This window comes from Anastrepha ludens, chromosome 3, assembly GCF_028408465.1.
Source record: "Anastrepha ludens isolate Willacy chromosome 3, idAnaLude1.1, whole genome shotgun sequence".
NCBI classification, from domain to species: Eukaryota; Metazoa; Arthropoda; class Insecta; order Diptera; family Tephritidae; genus Anastrepha; species Anastrepha ludens.
The window spans coordinates 34,473,552-34,486,258 of NC_071499.1; the positions used below are offsets into that span (position 1 = coordinate 34,473,552).

Below are 12,707 nucleotides of genomic sequence, written 5' to 3' on the forward strand. Positions count from 1 at the left end.
ATTTCTATATGAATCAAACAAAAATGGGGGGAAAAAATTCGCGGAATAAAATGCTTAAAAAAATTAGTTTTGGGGCGAATTTTCTCACTATTTTTGCCTCGAAAAAATTATTTTACCGAAAACTTTAAATTCACATAGAAAGTAATATCATAAAAAAGATGTGTGCAAAATTTCAGGGAGATCGGTCAATAACTTTCCGAGTTATCGCCTACGCCAATTCGAAAAATATAGTTTTGAGAAAAACGCGTCTAAAGTTTGAATACATTTATGAAAAAAATATTTGTTTTTCGAAATTTTACAGGTATCTGTCCTCTTAATAAATTATCCAGTGTCACAGTAGACTTACGGCACTAAGCTGTCATAACTGCGCTAAAAGTAATTAATTCGAGCCGGTTATGCACTTGCGGTTCACATTTCTCAGGCTTACAACCGGCACAGAGCATTGAAAAACGTACATTTACATACTCGCTGTAGATTTCGTATAAGTGCAAGTTTATTTGTTTTTAATATGCGCGCGTTTAAATAGCACGTGCTATACATAAAATTCATACATCCCACAAATACATACACACACGCATACACACATTCTTCATTGACCGGCGGCAACAAGTGGGTGTGTGTGGTCTTTGGTTTTCTTGTGAGGGACAAATTTTGGCAAATTCAAATTCAAACCATTGTGCGCCAAGGTTTTCGAAACAAATGCCAGCTAAAATAAAAATAAAAAAATACGAGTTTACTTGAAGGAAATTTAAATTTTTTCCGGTACAACATGAAACTCTGCTACCTTATTTCAGCCCTTACCAACATTGCATGCGTTTTTTGTTTTTCATTTAATTAATAAAAATAAATATTTGACATTCCAGCCTAGGCAAAGAAATACTATATAAAATAGATAAAGAAAACATACAAACAAAATCGTTTGTAATTTTTCGAAAAAAATATTTACAATTTGAGTCTCAGTTTGGCATTTGAATGGAGCACAACAGCGCGCAGCAAAGATAGTAAATATTTAGTAGTAAAGCCAATCAAATGCAAGACGGCGTTCGTGTTCGCAACTTCACCTCTATCTAAATGAAATTTCTACAAAACCTCGAAACGCATCTAACACCCGAATGGCGCACACAATACATAGAATATGGCGTAAGTTTAAGCAATGAAAATTAACTGCTTTTCTTCGTCACTCTCATTATTTCTTTTTACGCAGCAATTAAAAGAGTCGATTTTCGATGCCGTAGCGCGTGCGCCATCGTCAGGCAGCGTTAAGCTCGATGAACATTTGGCTCATTTCCAGCAGCAATTTTTCGAGGTCTGCGACAAAGAATTGGAAAAAATCAATATGTTTTACGAGGCCAAATTGGCTGAGATCATACATAAATACACAAATTTGAAGGATGAAATGAACTTGGCCAAGGAGTTGTCAGACGCCAGCATATTGGCACGCCCATCGGTTCGCATTAAAGCCCGATTTCATAGAGCAACAATAGATATGACAAGGATATTGACACGTAGGGCCAGTCACGATTTCAAGGTTGCATTTAGTGAGCTCTACTTGAATGTGATACTTCTGCGTAACTATCAGATTTTGAATTATACCGGATTTCGTAAAATACTTAAGAAATATGATAAGGTAAGGTGTTTGTGTGGTGTGCAAACGTATACAGGGTATTTCAATGAGGATTATCTTTCAAATTTCCCTCAAATTTTTTACAACTCCAAAATGGAGCTTCGTGTGTATGTAGTGCCAATCTCCCATCTGGTGCGTCTCCAGCAGGCGAATAGGGGAATGCTCGACAGATATGTGGGGTAGGAGGTAAATGAAGTACCAACCGCGGACAACAGACAAAATATCGACTTGATTGCAATCTTTTTGTCATCGAGGTGCAAAAAAAAGAAGAAAAAAATATTCATTCAGTCTCATGTCTTACAAATAAGCGGTTGATTGGTCAGAAGGCGACGGGAAGCCACTAAAGTGAACTCCCACGAAAATCTTTTTTTTGTTTTTGTCGGGACCACTAGCAAGTGCAGCACTCAGACATTAATTAAGTCCATTGCACTACACTTGGATTCCTTTTTAATTTTCTTTAAATCTACCCGAACTCTGAAGAAATCTGAGTAGATCTTGTGGCGACAACGAGCCAATGTGGTCGCTTCTTAACCCATTAGTGCCAAAGACCTCCAACTTGATTCGAGCGAAGGCGGGACAGACGCACAGCAAGTGGTCCGCCGTCTCATCCTCATCTTCACAAGCTGGGCAGAGTACACTGTCTGAGATGCCTACCTTTTCCATATGCTTCGCCCATAGAAAGTGGCCCGTTATCAGTCCAACCAGCGGTCTGCACTCTCTTCTGCTTAATGACAGGAGGATTTGCGAAAGTCGATCGGACCTGACAGGTAACATAAGTTTAGCCCATCTGCAGCCTTTCTCAGCCTGCCAAGCTCGCTTGTAGGTTTTGTAACCCATTTGCTAAGCGTGGCTTTGATGGCTGCAGAAGGGAGTGGCAAAACGGGCTCTGGGCCAAAATCATACAACAGTGATTTATTAATTTTTTATAAATAATAATGGAATTATGTCTTTTTAAGATGTGAGAGGCAAGAGATAAATGTTTATGGGCTATTCACAAAGGTGTCGTAAGTGTCGTTTTGTTGTATGTCGCAAATTTTAAACGCGTAAAAGTAAAGTTTGAGGGATTCGCAAGGTACCGACGACGACATATTATGAATTCCCATACAAATAAAAATAGTTTACTATATACATGGTTTCGGGTCCTCTAAGCATTTATATAACCTTAAAAAACTTTCGGACATAGAACAATAGGACACCTTCTAAATCATCTAATATTTGAAGAAAATGAAGCGTTATAGAGGATGTTTTCTTATGTGGAAAATTATAAATTCAAACAAGTACAGGAAGTAACTACAAGGTGGCGTAAAATTAATCATCCAATATTGTTTTTGAGTAACGTTTTTACTAAACAAAAAAAAACAAATTATTTTGAGTGATGGAAATCTTTATTTTAACTTTTACGCGCTCCATTGTTTGACTATTTGCATACTCCAGCTGTCTATTTCACAAGTGTCAAATATGATTGACGTAGGACGCCATTTGCAAAAAATAGGCGAAGTTAAATTACGTTAAATGGCTGCCCAAATGAAAGCCCACTTGGACAAATAATCAAAGTCGTCCATTGAGAGGAAAAAGAAAAGAAAATCTGAAAAATGGACGAAGAAAGTGGATGATGACCAACCGGTGACTAACTACCTTAACCACTTAAATTTGTTGCTGAAATTCACTAGGTGCGTAATGTTTAAACCTGCTATATCCGCAGGTGTTACAAAAAAGTGACAGTTCATATATCTGAATCTTAGACCGAGAGAGCAGGGCAGCTGAGGAGCAGGTGCTGAAATGATTATACCTTGACCTTCAAACAGCTTCTGCAGAAATGACGGGTCCAAGTCTCACTGCACTGACACCTAACGAACAATGCTTAGGTAAAGACACCCGCCAAATTAGAGAGCTGTGGCTTTGTTGGCCTCAGAAGTTCCCTCGGGCGCAACTTTGCATGTTAGCGCACTAATTCAGCGCTCACTGAGTTGACGTGAGCGCCATATTTCCAAGAAAAGACAACAGGTTCTCAAGAGAACCTCAATCTTCTCATTTTGCGATAAACCAGTCTCGAGGGTCCCCTGTCCAGCCAGCTTATCAGCCCTGCAGTCTCCCTCTATGTCTGATCGCTGTGACCGATAACCCAGATGAGCCTAATAACGAAGTATTCGGATGAAATCGAGTGCCTGACTTCTCTAGGCCTTCCCCAACTCATTTCGAATGCGCAAACAAAGAGCTCAAAGCCCTAATTGCCACCTGGCTGTCGAAGTAGGTATTTACCTATTTACCTCCTTTACAATAATTGCAGAAGTAAGCAACCAATCCATTGCTCCTTTAATTGCAGCTACCTCCGCTTGGAAAACATTATAGTGGTCCGGTAACCTAAATTTGAGCTTAATGGGAAGCTACTCACAGAATATACCCATCAACCCTTCCGTCCAACTTCGAGTCATCCGTAAACATGTTTGCTATGCTTTGTATCCAAATCTTGTACCTCGCCCACTCCTCCCATGAGGGATATGAAAGGATTTATGCATTGCAAAAAAAATGTGAAAATTTTCCGATTGGGTGATTAATTTTGTGCCACCTTGTATTAGCGAAATAATTCAGGTTTTTTAAATGTAGATAGTAATTTCATGGCATTGGGGAGGGAAAATGATTTCCATTCCTTTCGTCTGAGTTGCACGAACTTGGATCACTCATTTTCTACTACTTGTTCCAGCAATCTTGATGTATAAATCGATGATATATAAAAATTTCTTCGCATTGATTCGTAGTTAATGATCTCTATGTCAGGAGCGTCCAGAGTGATCTAGGGATGCTTTTCAATCAATTTTTCGTGCATTTGAGTTCATATGAGCTTCTCCACTAATTTATGGCGCGCGTCTTCACGTCTTGTAAACCTATGGTAAATTTTATAAGACTGATGGCAAAAAGTGACTTAAGTTGAGATCTTCTGATTCACACGAAAAGGCGTGATCTAGGGACTTCTTTCTACTACTTTTTAGAGCATTTGATATTGATATTGTACTATACATAGATGGCTATTCGGCTTTGCATGTTCTCCAAACGACTATTGGCTTTTGTTAAGTCTTTTCCAGACAGATATTTACTCGAATGTCTGCCATTGCCAGCCGAGGGCGACCGGTAGTAACTGTTTATATTATTTGTAGTCTCATGCCCATTGAGGACCGTCATAGCCGAATGGGTTGGTGCGTGACTACCATTCGGAATTCACAGAGAGAACGTAGGTTCGAATCTCGGTGACACAAAAAAATTAAGAAAAACATTTTTCTAAGCGGTCGACCCTCAGCAGCCAATGGCAAACATCCGAGTGTATTTCTGCCATGCTCTTTATAAAAAAATTATCTGCCGTTCGGAGTCGGTTTGAAACTGTAGGTACCTCCATTTGTGGAACAACATCAAGACGTGCACCACAAATAGGAGGAGGAACTCGGCCAAATACCCAAAAAGGGTGTACCCGCCAATTATATATATATATGGGGCATTCTTTCTCAACGGGAGATCCCTATCCATCCAAAAATGTTTTTGACCTAGAGAGTTCTAATAGGGCTTAAAATTTAGCTCTTTTTATCTACTTTTCAGTGCAGAGTGGTCAAAAACGAAATTCAAGATGGCTCATTTAATATGGCTAAAAATGTAATCAAAATTCATTAAATTCATTCTAATAACCTTTGCCAAAAAAATTCATTTCAACGGAAAGAGTTGTACGAGGTCTCAAAATTTAGCTAATAAAGTTTACTTTAAAATACAAAATGAAAAATTTAAAAATTCAAAATGGCGGATCCAATATGGCGGACGGATTTTTGAAAAAATTCATGAATTCGCATGAAACTTGTTACTCAAGGGTTTTTTTAGTCGATGATTACGAATATTTTGTTAGTTTCAAAAAATTTAAGAAGGCGGATCCAATATGGATAGCTAAGGTCCAGATAGTTAAGGCAAGACTAGTTTTGGTCCAACCAGCAAGGGTAAGACAAGATTATAGTCCAGACAGTTAAGGCAAGACTTCTTTTGGTCCAACCAGCAAAGGTAAGACAAAATCATTTTCCTGACAGTTAAGGCAAGAATATTTTTGTTCCAACCGGTAAAGGTAAGGCAAGATCATAGTATAATTAATTTTTAATGTTCAATTTCTCGAAAGCAAAAATGTCAATAGACTTGTTCGACATATGACATAGATATGATGAATGGTATATTAGTATGGTATGTGGGGGTTAGGGCATAATGGTATATAAATAATTCTTTATATATCCGTGAAAATTAATTATGTAGGTAGAAAGAAAAAACTATTTTTAAAAATAAGATAGCCAAAATTAGCGATGGTTGTCTTATTATTCAACTGCTGAGTGATAATATCTTCTTGACATATTTTTTTAAAAATGCTTATTTCAAGTAAAACCGGAGGTAAGACATTATAAAAATTCGCAAATTATATTGTTTTATAATACAATATAAATTTAACAGTAACATTGTTAATTGGTTCCAATGATTTTCCATTATTTGTCATTTTTACATGAATTTATCAAAGAATTGCTTGGGTTTCAATGAAAATAACGAACTAAACCTCAAAAAACTCATCAAATTCTTAACTACAGCTAAAAAAAAAAAAAATTCAGGATAAATTGTTACAAATACATTTTTTATTTAAATTAATTAAAAACCGAAAATTTCAACTTAATTTAAGAAGATATTTATGAAGTTATTAAGCAAAGATTCAAAAGTGTTGTTATGAAAAATCACCCTTACAGCCATATGGTAGCGATCAAAAAGTAAAATAAGGGATATGTCACGAGACACGAAAAATGTTATGATTGGAACTGATTCCAAATATATTAGGTATCAAGAAAACAAACCAACTTCAATTAATTTGTAAAAAAAATGTAAAATTGTCAATTGTCAATTGTATCTAAACAGCTATAATTTTAATTGTGGATTTTTAATGTCACATTTGTATTAAGCGACCCACAAAATCCTTCAAGACACAAATTCAATGTAAATTAAAAATATTTTTGACAAATCATTCGCCATATTGGATCCGCCATTTTGAAATTTGGAAATCTAGCACCAGATTTGTAATCAGCGATCCAAAAAACCCCCGAGTAGCGAGTTTCATGCGAATTCATGAGTTTTTTCAAAAATCCGTCCGCCATATTGGATCCGCCATTTTGAATTTTTAAATTTTTCATTTTGTATTTTAAAGTAAACTTTATTAGCTAAATTTTGAGACCTCGGACAACTCTTTCCGTTGAAATGAATTTTTTTGGCATAGGTTATTAGAATGAATTTAATGAATTTTGATTACATTTTTAGCCATATTAAATGAGCCATCTTGAATTTCGTTTTTGGCCACTCTGCACTGAAAAGTAGATAAAAAGAGCTAAATTTTAAGCCCTATTAGAACTCTCTAGGTCAAAAACATTTTTGGATGGATAGGGGTCTCCCGTTGAGAAAGAATGCCCCATATATACATAGTCTCATGCCCATTGGGACCAACTTAATGATAGTCACGCATTTGTTTCGTTGAGCTCGTGAGCAGGGCTCGCAATTTTTCGGTAAATCCCATTGAATGGAGTTGATTGAGCATCGTTTTATGATCGCAGTTAAATTTTTCCATCAATTCGCGACTGGTTTGGCGACAGTTCTCTTTCAAAAGTGATTTGAGAAGTTCTTCATCGAATTCAGAAGGCATTCCGTTGCAGGACGTGTCATCGACATCAAAGTCTCCATTTTCGTGTTCCATACGCTTCGCAAATGTCCCGGGCTACTTCGGCAGCTTTTTGACCTTGATGAAAAGCAAAGAAGAGCAGGAGTCGAAAATGTTGATTTTTGCCTCCTGGGTATTCCATTTCTAAGTCTCTTATGAAAAATTAAATAACTCAAATAAAGTTTTGTAGAGCAGAAGGAGTTCTATCGAATGGATACTTACCCTTTGCCAAATAGCAAAAAAATTGTTGTAAAATAAGAGAAAACATAAAAACTCTATGAACTTATTCCCCAATCCAATATTTCATGTTTGGTAATTCTTTTAAAAACTCCAAAACTCAAATCTTCTTTTGGAACACCCTGTACTCGTACATACTATAAGTATTAAATATTTCCTTGAACTATTTTCACAAAACAGTCTTTGATATTCTAGCACATTCGTCGTGGATCGGGCCAGAATTATTTTACATCGCAGGTGGAAAACGCCTCGTTTCATAAAAATCGAGAAACCAAGGACCTTTTGAAAAAAATCGAAGATATAATGACGTATAACTTAGAGAACGGTAATAGACATAAAGCTATGCAAAAACTTCGTGTGCCACCGCTTGCCGACCAATCGCACCCATGGACTTCCTTTCGTACGGGCTTTTCTTTGGGTGCACTTATCATTCTGGGAATTATGGTTGTTTTATCTTGTGAGTAATCGCGAAAGTTCATTAAATTACGTGAATTTGTTTAAATTGATTCGTCTTGCTTCCGTAGATAGAACTAAAGTTGAACACACTTGACTTAATTTGCCGTAATTTGACTTAACTATCAGGCTTGTCTTGATTTCATATGACTTGACTTTGACTAGATTTTATTGGCACTCTCTTGATTTGACCTCACTTGTCGTGACTTTGACTTGACTTTAATTAGTTTGGCTCGACTTCATTTGACTATACTATACTTGACTTTGACTCGAATCGCCTTCAATTGACTTGACTTCACTTGCCTTAAGTTGATTCGCTTTGAATTCTTTGCCTAATTTGACTTTACTTTGATAAAACTTTACTTGACAAGACCCGAACTGACTGAAGCGTGAATTAACTTTGACTCTACTTCAATTTAAAAAAATTGTCTTGACTTTCGCTTGACTTAAATAGACTTTGATTCGACTTCAATTGATTAACTTGATTTGCTGTATTGGTTCGTTTTTGGTTAACTTCAAATTGTCAGTTGAGTGGAATATCGCTCTAGCTCAAGAAATAATTCAAAACCTTCCTATCTCAGATCTCAATTGCAGAACACATTATTTCATAAGTTAGTTGAAGAACGTCCTACCCCGGTCAATAAAATTTTGAAATAGAGCATTCCCGAATCATTTGCTGAGATAGGGTGATCTTCTACTCAGCAAAGGAAATGAAATGACCTAATCAAGTTCTGGCTCGTCTCGACGCTACTTGACTTAACATTGCTTGATTTGAATGGCCTTTGTTTAGCTTGTTTTAATTAGCTCTGTTTTGAATTTGCCTTGACATGACTTAACTTGTCTAGACTTCGACTGACTTTGATTTCGACTAAAGGTACGACATTATTTAGATTTTTGGATTTCACATGGATTGATTTCAATTTGACTCAACATCTTTTGATAAGTTTTGAATTAACGTCGTTCGCACTTAAATTGACCTTAATTTGATTTAATTTTTTTGGACTCAGTTTGACTTGACTTGCTTCCGTTTGATTTGAATTGCGATTTATTCGATCTTGATCGACTTAACTCGATTTCACTGACTTCACTTGGCTTGAGGTACTTGGCGCTTTTTTTTTAACGAGCTGTAAAAGTAATTTAAAACCTTTGTCACTGTAGGACTTTAACGCCACTAAAATCACCTCAAGTCCGCCAGTTCATCCTAAAGGGATACCGTTTCGGCAATTACGTCTGGAGGCCGTCGTGAGCAATCAGCTCAATCGTCAGTTACATTCATCTGCTGTTCGTCTTGCGGCATTTTATCAATGCGACAGTTGTGGTTGCTGCCGCGTTTGTCTCGCATCATTCCTCCACCTCCAATCAATGTTGCAAAGTTCCACGATAATTCGTGTTGTAAAAGCTTGTACCGCTTTCCATTTTTCATTCGATTCAAGCATTTGTGGAACTAGGTTATTGGGTGTCAGAAGCACCCCAGTTTTTCTTGCTAGGTCATCGCGTTCCTTAGCAAACCTGCTGCAAAAAAGGCCACATGTTCGACAGTCTCCTCTTCGTCAAAGCATTCTGAATATTTTTGGAAGCCTCCGTGTCCGCGTAATAGCTGTATTAGGACAGATGTTTCCGTGTTTTCGAGGGATCCACTCGTTAATCCTTGGGATCAACCTATGCATCCACCGACCTTTCGATCACTGGTCCCATCCATAGGGGGTTGTTGTTGTTGTTGTTGTTGTTGTAGCAGCATAAACATTCCCCATACTTACATACGGGGAATGCTGCTGGAGTGACAATCCTTGGCCGGATACAAATCCGGGTCGTTTCGGTAACGCAGAACCGACTGTCGTGGAAACGTGCTATGGAGGTGGAACGTTCTGCTTGTTTGAGTTCCTCTGTCGGCTTGGTACCTTGCGAGCAGTACAACCTCTGCTGTAAATCGGGACAGTACTTGACGTGAGGTGACGGAATTTGACTTGACTCGAGTTTACTTAACTTGTCTTAGCAAAGTTGACTAGGCTTGCAAGTCACTTGATTTGAACTAATTTCGACTCGAATTAACTTGATTAAAATTGACTTTATTATTATAGTTTCTCTCCAACTGATTTCAATTTGACTCGCCTGCACATGCCATGGATTGATTTACTTCTATTTTATGTATTTCAACTGAATTTGACAAGAACTTGCTTGTTACATGCTGGTTACTCGGCTTGATTTGACTTGACTTGTCTTGACTTAGCATGAGTTGATTAGCTTTTACTTGACTATTATTCTTATCCACCTCAGTTTACTTGATTGATGTTTTCTAGGTTGATTAATCCCAATTCTTATGAATTTCTAGTCACTATGAAGGTCATCGACGTGCATGTCGCTACATGTGTCCTACTCTTCCGTGGCCCCTTCACTATGATTTTCTTCCTAGGATTACTCAGCTTGAACTTCTACATTTGGCGACGAGTGGGCATCAATCATGTGCTCATATTCGAATTGAATCCTCGTAACTATTTGGCCGCGGTGCAAATTCTTGAAATATCCGTTATATTTGGATGTATACTGTCTTTGCTCACGCTGTCCTTCCTGCATTTCAACTACTTAAGGATGCCACCATATGTATTTCCACTCGCTATGCCGTTAATTATGTTTGTCTTCCTCATCAATCCAATTCGTGTATTTCATTACCAGTCACGTATGTGGCTTCTACGGCATCTGGTAAGTGCTAGAAACTAAATTATGTTCAACTTCTGATAACCATTTGAAATTGATTTGATTTTCCTAGGGTCGCATCGCTTGTGCACCATTCTTTCAAGTCGTCTTTGCCGACTTTTGGTTGGCGGATCAACTCATTTCGCTCGTGGCACTCTTCGTGGACTACAGCCTCATCATCTGCTACTACACCACACCGTTCGATTGGTATCAGGCCAAAGAGCCCACAACCTGCGCCAGCAATCGTCGTTATGCAACTATAATGCGGGTGTTGCCCGCTTGGTTTCGTTGCGCTCAGTGTTTACGGCGTTATCACGATGATCCTAATCGTGATAGGAAGCACCTAATCAATGTTGGCAAATATGCAACTACTTTTTTTGTGGTGTTTTTCGACTTCATGAAAATGCACTATGCCGGTGAGTATGCCTCATTTGTTTGGACAGGATCGAAAAGTTTTCATTATTTCTTATGTGTTTCGATTTTCTTACGGAAAGCTTCATACAACAGTCGGCTAGAGAATCCTTTTATTTGGTTGTGGGTAGTAGCTGCTATCGTTTCATCATCGTACGGTCTGACGTGGGATTTTCTAATGGATTGGGGCATCTTTAGTAGAGAACGCGGCGAACATAAATACTTACGCTCACAAATCCTTTATCGGGCGGTGGGTACATCGTAAAGAAAAAAATGAAATTTCGCTTTAAATATCAATCGATTTTCAGAGTTTCTATTACTTTTTGATTGTGGAAAACTTTGTGCTGCGTTTTCTCTGGGCCTACGTGTTTTTACTGGATGAAACGCAAGTGGTCAGCAAAAGGGTTATGTCCCCTATAGCGGATATATTGGAAGCAATACGGTAAGCGGACGAAAAAGTGAGTGTTGGGTCAAGAAAGTTTACGTGTAAGACTTTAGTAATTTAAAGAGTGAAGAAGCACTTGCCTGCGGAACTCTTTTAACCCAATACTTGGTTAAGGTTTACAGTATTGTCTAAGAATTTTTGCTTCAAATTGTCTAAACTCTTTGTTTCTGTTTTTCTATCTAGGCGTTTCTTATGGAATTTTATTCGATTGGAGAACGAGCATCTAAATAATTGTGGCAAATTTCGCGCTGTCCGTGATATCTCGGTTTCAGTTCTTGAACAGCCCTTGCAATCCTCAATGTTTTCTATCAGTGACACCTTACATAATTGGCAAAATCATAAGAAACTGAAATCACCAAATAATTCGAAGAAAGACCCGAATATTGTATAAGTTTTTATAAGTTTTTGGTTTTTTAGAATACGTTTAAAACTATTCACATTCATTCATATATATAAGTACATTTGTATGCAATTTAGTTGGTTATTGTAAGTATCGAAAGTGAGTCATTTATGTACGTACGAATGTGCCACCTTGATCAAAAAGTTCCCGGAATGTATTCAGCAAATTCGAAATACAAGTTTATTCCTCAAAAAGGATATTATCGCCTTCAAAGTATGCCCCATCAACTGCAACGCACTTATGCCAGCGTTTGATCCAGCGCTTGAAACATTCCTGGGACTCTATTTTCAGTATAACCATCAGAGCCGTTTTCGAATTCTCTATTATCATACTTACCCTTAAAACGCGTTCCATAGTGGCTTTCCGATGGAACAGAAAAAAAAGCGCAGGGAGCCATATCAGGCGAATCCAATGACTGTTGGATGGTATTCGTTTCGTTCTTCATCAAAAATTCGCGGAAATGAATCGTTTTGCAAAATCCCTCAGTTGTTTTCTCAGAAATCTTTTCTTTTTTGGCAAATTGCTTCTTGTAAACATATCATAACGCCCAAATAATAGTCTTTATTAACTGTCTGACCTGCTGGTAAAAATTCGTGGCGTAAAATACCGTTGTATTCTATAAAAACCGTGAGCATCGCTTTCGTTTTTGATTAAAAATTACGTGATTTTTTTGGTCGTGGTGCATTCGGAGCTCTCAAGACACTCGCCTGATTTCTGGATTGCGTGCCGTGCTCATAAA

The 12,707-nt window shown here is 37.6% G+C and overlaps 1 protein-coding gene across 1 annotated transcript; it reads left to right on the forward strand.

The window, feature by feature from the left end:
* Positions 1-1,053: 1,053 nt before the first annotated feature.
* LOC128856351 (xenotropic and polytropic retrovirus receptor 1-like) lies at positions 1,054-12,646 on the forward strand. The gene is made up of 8 exons (XM_054091650.1): positions 1,054-1,140; positions 1,205-1,627; positions 7,764-8,025; positions 10,351-10,718; positions 10,786-11,128; positions 11,207-11,373; positions 11,432-11,565; positions 11,752-12,646. Exons 1-8 carry the CDS (start codon positions 1,072-1,074, stop codon positions 11,957-11,959), a joined length of 1,974 nt encoding a protein of 657 aa, XP_053947625.1. The 5' UTR covers positions 1,054-1,071; the 3' UTR covers positions 11,960-12,646.
* Positions 12,647-12,707: the final 61 nt, after the last annotated feature.

Bases quoted from the DNA above. Each gene is read 5' to 3' on its own strand.
- LOC128856351 (XM_054091650.1), top strand. From the start codon at position 1,072: ATGAAATTTCTACAAAACCTCGAAACGCATCTAACACCCGAATGGCGC. The intron at 1,628-7,763 runs GTAAGGTGTTTG...TTGATATTCTAG, and splicing joins TACTTAAGAAATATGATAAG to CACATTCGTCGTGGATCGGG. The intron at 8,026-10,350 runs GTGAGTAATCGC...ATGAATTTCTAG, and splicing joins AATTATGGTTGTTTTATCTT to TCACTATGAAGGTCATCGAC.